Raw genomic sequence first — 8,642 nt, forward strand, 5'->3', positions numbered from 1 at the left:
TCTCCCAAAGAATATAATTTTAACTATTCTCTTTTGAAACTAGTCAAGTATGTGACCCTCTAATATCTTAAAAGTGCCAGTGATGCTTACATCAGGCAAATACAAAAACAGGATGCTTGTCCATCTCCTTTACCCCATAACTTGCCTAAAAGCAGAAGAAACTTTTGTTGGAAAAAAACTAACCTATTAAAACATCTTTAAAAAGGAATTCATATGCTAAAATACACTTGGATTTTTTTAAGTTAATGTCAAATCATAAAATAATAATTAAGATCAAAAAAGCTCAATTTAGAATTTCGCTATAACAAGATAAAGCTGATTTTAAAATAAACAAGAAATAGTATAAGCAAAATAAATTTTTTTCTTTATAGAAGACAAAATTAAAACAGTTGCTATACTGTTTTTATATGGTGACAGTGAACAAAATTCATGCAGGATATAATTAATTACCCTCCCCCCAAGTATTGTCAAGTGCAATTAATTAAATGATCCACCTACTCTTTATGTGTTCCTGTCTCAGGATCTTCCGTCATGACATCATGGAGGCCCTCCACTGCAATGTTTATAATTCCACAGAATTTATCTTGGATAACACTAGGATAAAAGGAGAGCAAAACAAGATAAAGTGAAGTATTTCAATAGGTGTTCTTTTTTCTAATTATCCTCTTCAACACGAAGAGAAATTTTAGTTCTAAAATTCAAAGAAAATTTTCAGAATATATTTCTTAAAGCAGACATTTTATCTTGTACATATATTAAAACTTCTCTTTCACTAGATTATTAGTGTGCTTCGATATTAGAAAGGTAGATTAGGTAGAAAAGAGATGCTTTATAATATTCTTTAACTTATTATAATAGTCTTGTGTTGATTTTATAACTAAAAAGTTAAAGATACAAAAATGTTAAAGATTAAAAATCTCTACTCTCCTAAAGACACTATCAAGGAAAAGAAAAGCCATAGACTAGGGAAAAACATCTGTAAAACATGTATTTGATCAAAGACTTGGAACCAGAATATATAAAAAACTGAAAACTCAGTAAGACAAATAACTCAATTTAAAATGGGTAATATTTGAACAGAGATTCTGCCAAAGAATATATCCTATATAATAAAAACCTAATATGCTGTGTCTGGTTGTCCAGTCGGCCGTTCAACCAATCAAAGCATAATATGCTAAGGCTACTCAACCACTCGCGATGATGTACACTGACCACCAGGGGGCAGACAGTCAACCGGTCGACCAGTTGCTATGACATGCACTGACCACCAGGGGCAAACAGATCAACTAGAAGGTTAGCTTGCTGCTGGGGTCCAGCTGATTGGGACTGAGTGAGATGGGCTGAACATGCCTTGGAGCACTCCCATGGTCTCTCCCTGGCTGGCCAACCTCCCCCATCTCTCCAGGCCCTGATCATGCACCAGTAGAGCCCCTCAGCCTGGTCTGTGCCTTCTCGCAATCCGGGACCCTTTGGGGGATGTTGCAGAGCCGGTTTCGGCCCAATCCCGCAGGCCAGGCCGAGGGACCCCATTGGTGCACGAATTTGTGCCACCGGGCCTCTAGTAAGTATATAATATATATAGATGTCATATATCAGTAACTAAAAAGATGTTCTATGTCATTAGTTATCTAAGAAATGCAAATTAAAACCACATGAGAATAATAATAAAACCACAATGAGATTTTAATAAAAGTAAAGTTAAGAAGATTGACATAATTTGAGTCCTCGAAAGTCTGAGAAACAACAGGACCTCTCATACATTGTCAGTAAGAATAAAAAATGGCACATTCATTTCGGAAGACACATTGGCAATTTTTATGGAGTTAAGCACACTCCATTATAAGCAAGCAACCCCATTCCCAGGTATTTACCCAAGACCAAAACAAGTACCCTTAGATTTGTATGTGAATATCTATAGTAGCTTTATTCATTAAAATCCAAAACTGCAAATGATCCAAAGATCTATCAACTAGTGAATGGATAAACAAACTGTGGAACACTAACTCACTGGAAGAGGAATCAGCAATAGAAAGGAACAAACTACAGATACATGAAACAACTTGGATAAGTCTCAAAAACATTACACTAAGAACTAAAATAGACTCAAAAGGCTACACATTGTATGACTCCATTTACGTGACTTTCCAAAAAGGCAAAATTATTTATTTGGTCAGTGGCTGCCAGGCAAAAAACACAGGGGAAATTTTTGGCGTGATGGGAATACTCTGTACTTTGGTAGTGATTACATTTGCTAAAATTATGCTTAAAAGGTTTTACTACAGGTAAACTATACCTTAATAAATCTGACTTTAAAAAAGTAGGAGTACATACCCATCCACAGGCACACTAAATTAAAGTATTTGAGTTTAAAACCAACTGAATAAATTACAACTTTTGTCTCCAGGGAACTTATAGTATCATTTCTATCAGGGACACAGTGTTCTCATACTGCACTAACATGCATACCTAATTTTTAAAATGTTCAGTAAAGTAGTTCCCAAAGTCATCACACTTTGGGCCACATTCCCACCTTTGTAAAGTCAAAGCTCTTTGTCTATACATTCAAATGTGATCTGATTTTAGAAAACAAAATCACCACACGAGCAAACAATAACCAGTTGATATCATTCTAATACACTGTAATCTTCATGTAAAACTCTAGTGTAGGAGCATATATTCTTGATGTTAATATATGTCCTTTATAAAAGACTAAAAAATCTCTAAAGAAACAAACATATGGTCTACCTTATTAGGACTTATTAAGAAACACTGAAATAAAAATTTAAAAACCAAAACTTTTCACTAGAAGTTCAGCTACTAACTCTGCAATCCTACTGAAGTTAACCATTTCTCGAGGTGTTGGTCTCCCTGTCTGTAAAACGAAGGCTGGAGTCGGCGATGGCAAACACATGGGAGGAAATAAAGCCATATCCCCCTCTCCCTGCAGAGCACTTCACCACTAATCCACCCAGCATGCTAAGCAGGCAGGGCCTGAGATTCCTGTTGCATATCGGGCATTCTATCAACCACTGATCTCAATTAGCTGGAAAAGACAAAAGCCCTCTAAACTACAGCTTCCAGGGCTCTTCACAGGCCTGGTGTCAATATTATTTAGGAAGAATCCACTCAGGCAGCTGCCTTCTCAGTACTCACATCACCTCCAAGCACCAAGAAATTTCACAAGAAATCAATGGAATTTCTAAATACTTTGTGTTTTCTCAAAGGATTCATTGTGAATTTTCCTAACACATACTTAACAACTGGAGAATGACTGTGATCTGCTATGTGGGTGAATGTGAATTATAAGAAAGTATATTAGAGAGATAAAAATGGTATAATTTGACCACCAGTTCATTTGATTATGTCTTTTACATCAAATGACCATATTGATCAATGTTGGTGCTACCAGCACGAGCACATGTTTTTGAAGATAAGGTAAGAAGTTATATTTTTGTTATATCTATATATATATAAGCCTAAGCAACCGTTATGATCGAACAACTGGTCAACCAGTAGCTATGACAAGCACTGACCACCAGGGAGCAGATGCTCAACGCAGGAGCTGCCCCCTTGTGGTCAGTGCACTCCCACAGCCAACCTCCCGTGGTCCCTCCCCCCGCCACTGGCTGGCCCCCCCGATAGGCCTTGATCGCCAGCCACGCCAAGGGACCCTTCCGTGCATGAATTCGTGCACTGGGCCTCTAGTATATTTATAAAAAAGTAATTAGCAATATGCTGAATTTATAAATGATGCAGCAATTCTAGAGCATTAGGCTTCAAGTCGGACATGACCATTTATAAGACACAGCCTTCAAGGCTAAGAACAGATTTTGATAGACTGCAGCACAGTAGATAAAATAAGCTTTGCCCAATTCTTGCCAAAAGCAGTAACTTCACCCCTTTCTCATAAATGATGAGGTTGTTAGATGACACTGCTGGGACCAGAATAAACCTTGTAAAGTTCTGAGGCAAATCTAATGAGTTCAGGAACTTCAGATTTCTAGAAAGCCAAAAGATAAGAATTAGTGAATGATGACCCAAAAAAGGTGTTAAAACATTAGAATAAAGAATGGATAATGAGCCCTAACAGATCTGGCTCAGTGGATAGAGTACCAGACCATGGACTGGAGGGTTCTGGGTTCGATTCTGATCATGAGCACGTACCTTGGTTGCAGGCACAATCCTAGGCCCTGGTCGGGCACATGTGGGAGGTAACCAGTTAATGTGTCTCTCACATCAGTCTTTCTCTGTCTCTCCCCCTCCTCTCCACTCTCTCTAAAAATCAATGGAAAAATATCCTCAAGTGAGGATTAACAACAACAACAAAAGAATGGATAATGATATTCACAGAAGCAGAATGGACACAGGCCAGAGGACAATGGTCTGCTCAGCCTGTCCATGCTCTTCAGGAAGAAAACTATAGCCCTGGGCCATGCTTATTCAGACTTAGAGAAGTCAGTCATGTGATCACTGGAGTTTGCCCTCCCATTCCCTCCTCTGCCTCCAACTATATTTCCAGCTCTACGAAGTGACAGGCTTGGAAGAAGGCTGTGTAGTAGGAATAAAGGAAGGGAGGTAAGGCAGCCTTAGTCAGTTGGTCGGCCAGTCATTCTTTTCATTGGAGTGTGACATGCAGCACAGAAAAGGTCACAAGAGGCAGACATCAAGCTGGAGTTTGGGGGGTGAAGTCCAGTAGACAGGAGACACCATGCTCACCCTGGAGTACCTATTAAGTGCCAGAGGGGAGGAGGCACAGACTTCAGTTCAGAAAGGGGGGAAATGACTATGGCCTGGAAAGGAAAGGCATGGGAGCTGGCTTTGAATAGGAAGAGTTGATTCTAGAAAAGGAGGACTGAAGAAAGAGTGGAAAGGAAGGAGCCATATTCTGGGTTGAGTAAAAGGAGAAGTTAGACAATGATTATCTTCAAGGCATTCAAGTTCAAAAAACACCAAAAGGATGTATCTCAATTACCACTCACTCAGCAGTTTGGCAAAAGTACCCCCCAAAAGCCACAAGAGGCTTGTACTTTCCTGGCATATAGAACACATATTTAAAGAAAATAAGCATTAAGAAGTCATATATTCTGGTTCTCCTTTTTGTAAGTATTATAAAAGTGTTCCCTCCAAATGTGTAAATGTAACATTTCAAAATGAAGCCTTTAAAAATCTATTTCTTGCCCTGACCGGTTTGGGTCAGTGGATAGAGCATCGGCCTGAGGACTGAAGGGTCCCAGGTTCAATTCCAGTCAAGGGCATGTACCTTGGTTGCGGGCACATCCCCAGGAGGGGGTGTGCAGGAGGCGGCTCATCGATGTTTCTAACTCTCTATCCCTCTCCCTTCCTCTCTGTAAAGAAATCAATAAAATATATATATATTTAAAAAATCTTTCTATTAGGCAGTATTCAATATGAAGTGTTGAATATTAGCCTTTGCTTCATTATTCACAATACTCTCAACCTTGTCGTTTATAAATTAAGAATCAACCTTGATTTTATAATATACAACTTTTCTGTATAAAATGCTTTAAAATCTGATTAGACATTTAAAATGAACCAGTCAAAAGAGAGCTATAAACCCTCAAAGGAATGAAATGAAAATAGTTTTGGAGGAAAAAGGGGAAATGATAAAAGGCAAGAACTCAGATAATCTTGTTTTCACTATCTGTTTAAACACAAGATATTACTTTCTTTTGTATTTTCTTTTGAAAAACACTGCAAGTGTTTTGTTTCATATGTGTTATTGGAGTTATGAGTACTATTTTATTAGAATTCTTCTCGGTGTATCATCCTCTAATTGTCCTCTCATGCACATTCATTCAAATCCGTTGTCGGGTATAATGTGGAAAAGTGAAGGTAGCCAGAGAAACCATGTAATTTTATATTTCACTCAGTTCTTAACACCTCAAACCAGTGCTTAATAAGTGATATTTCACATTAACTAGGACATAGCAATTTAGTCCTGAAAAGATTAAATTCTATGTTAGCTTCTAAAATACAGTGAAAGACACACACACACACACACACACACACACACACACACAAACAAACAACTGTGATTACTGAATATCCTAGACAAAACTTAATACAGGAGGTGTATTAATACCAATTAATGTATAAAGAAAGATGTGATTAGAAAAAGTGGTCATATTATCCAGGCCAATCTTTCTTAATGAATAGCTCACTATAGTTAAGTTCATTCACTTTAGTCAACAGTTTATGAGCCCACAAATGTGTCAACCATCACTATAGGCCTTGGGGATAACACAGACAGCCACCTTCAGAGAACTCAGAGACTTGAGGAAGCTTAAAGTCTAGGGCACATAGTTTTGAGTGGATACAGGGAATTGCATTGCACTTTTGAATGCTGCCTGTTGTATGTATGATTTAAGAGGGAAAAACTGAGGAAAGCACTGTGCAAGCTAAGGAGCTGATTATGAACTAATAGTCTGCAAGAAGGACAAAAGAATTAAACAACAAATGGGATTTTCTTTCTTTGTTTTAAATCACTATGCTATTCTGAATAGTTAACTGTCTTTCCTAGTTTTTACAGGTATGTCTGACTCATTAACTGGCACTTATCTGAAGTCAGGGAATCCTGTCACCTGGATTTAGCTCATGCTAAAGAAGCACAGGCCAATTATTATTCTCTAATTCTCATCTCTGGCCCCCAGAGACGTGGGGTCTTAGAATTTCCAAGTTAACTCATCTTTCATTGATTGCATTAGAATAGATGCTCCTCCTAAACAACCCCCTATTTTGATATAAACTTAATTTTCATTTCACAATGTTAAATGGGATCCAACTGATTGTCTCCTTATTACTGAGGGCTTCAAGGAAGCAAATGGGTGCTTTCTGCTCCAGTCTCTTAAGTTTCACTCTTTCTCCTTCACTTAAGAACTTTCAAGGGCTATCAGGAACCTCTGCAATCTCTATCGAACCCACTGCTCCAAAGGTACGTTGCATTACTCTTCCTTCCGGCTTTCAAACAGTTAAGTCAGCACCATCTGGATGTAATAGTTCCAGACTCCTCCATCTGCTTACTCCCCTCCTGCTCCTCCAATGTTCTCACTCCATTTCCTGTTCACCTTCATTCACCCTTTTTTTGTGAGGCCTTCCCTGACCACTTTAACCCCCTGTAATTGAGCACTCTGTCCTTTGAATGTCCAGTAGCCTAAAACCCCTGCACTATCCATTTGGCATGCAACTAATGTGGCATCATCTTTTATACTATCTTCTCCTAAAGGGCTTCTCCTAATGCCCTTTAATTTTTCATACCTGCTCTCCTTAAGAATATAAGTAACATGAGCAAGAGCCTATATGTTATATCAACATTTTTATGTTTGATAAGACTACCATTATGCATAATGTGAACACTCAATAATCATGGGAATTAATGCTCCCTGAAGTCCTCGCTCATTTCTTTTCAGAATATTTTTACTTATTTCTTTTTAAATTACAAGCATGGGTAGCTGAGTTGCAGATAACATATTACAGCTTATTACTCTATACTAGACGTGAGGCAGAAAATGGAACAGAAAGTTAGCTGTGTTAGACTCTATTTCTGAAATAGTCATTTTAGAAAATGCAAGGAAAGTTTCACACACGGATAAGAGAAGAATAAATATAAAAGAGGAGAATGAAAGTAAAATAGAAAAGGAAAAATATTAGTAACCAGAACATTTTCTTCCTTTTTGTTTATCACAAACTCTTTTCCTTTTCTTATTTTATATACTTGGCCGATATACTATTAATTTACCTGCATAGACACAAGTTACAAAGACACTACAGAAAGAAGACAGGCCTTCTCAAAGATCTGCTAATTTTGTTTTTCAACTACGTGGTAAGTGATGTTACACAAAGATTAAATAAATAGATGAGGACATGAAACACCATGCTTAGTAAGGAAAGACATTTGATCTTTTAAAACAATTCCACAGTTTCAGTAATGTCTTTCCAGTCAAATGCACATTAATCTTGACTTAGTATTTCCTAAAGCTATGATATTTTAAGGCATTCTCTGGGTCTATAAAAACATCTATCTTTAAAGTATATGAATTGCAGAAACTTCATGCAAAATTATTTTTTCTTGCTTTATAAAAAGACTAGGGGCCCGGTGCATGAAATTCGTGCACTGGGTGGGGGTGGGGGGGAGTGTCCCTCAGCCCAGCCTGCCCCCTCTCACATACTGGGAGCCCTCAGGCATTGACCCCCATCAATCTCCAATCGCAGGATCGGCCCCTTGCCCAGACCTGACGCCTCTGACAGAGGCGTCAGGCCTGGGCAGGGGACCCTCATTTCCCCCCATCACTGGTTCTGCCACCAACCCAGGCCTGATGCCTCTGGCCCAGGCGTCAGGCCTGGGCAGGGGACCCCCCGACCCCTCCGATTGCTGCCTCTGCCCCTGGCCCAAGATTCAGGCCTGCGCAGGGGACCCTCCTCTCCCCCCCATCACTGGCTCCGCCCTTGCCCAGGCCTGATGCCTCGGCCAGAGGCGTCAGGCTTGGATAGGGGACCCCCATCTCCTCCCGATCACTGGCTCTGACCCCTGCCCAGTCCTGAGGCCTCTGGCCCATGAATCATGCCTGGGCAGGGGACGCCCATCTCCCTCTGATCGCTTGCTCCACCCCCCCACCCAGGCCTGA

General features: G+C 39.4%; 1 protein-coding gene across 1 annotated transcript in view; it reads right to left on the minus strand.

Annotated features, from left to right (window-relative positions):
- IPO11 (importin 11) overlaps positions 1 to 8,642 on the minus strand; it is a 138,026-nt gene that overhangs the window by 5,053 nt on the left and 124,331 nt on the right. Inside the window, exon 28 of the mRNA XM_006762425.2 lies at positions 499 to 594. Within this exon, the coding sequence (XP_006762488.1) occupies positions 499 to 594 (96 nt within the window). The remainder of the gene's footprint in view (positions 1 to 498; positions 595 to 8,642) is intronic.

This window comes from Myotis davidii, unplaced genomic scaffold (assembly GCF_000327345.1).
Source record: "Myotis davidii unplaced genomic scaffold, ASM32734v1 scaffold135, whole genome shotgun sequence".
In the NCBI taxonomy this organism is placed as follows: Eukaryota; Metazoa; Chordata; class Mammalia; order Chiroptera; family Vespertilionidae; genus Myotis; species Myotis davidii.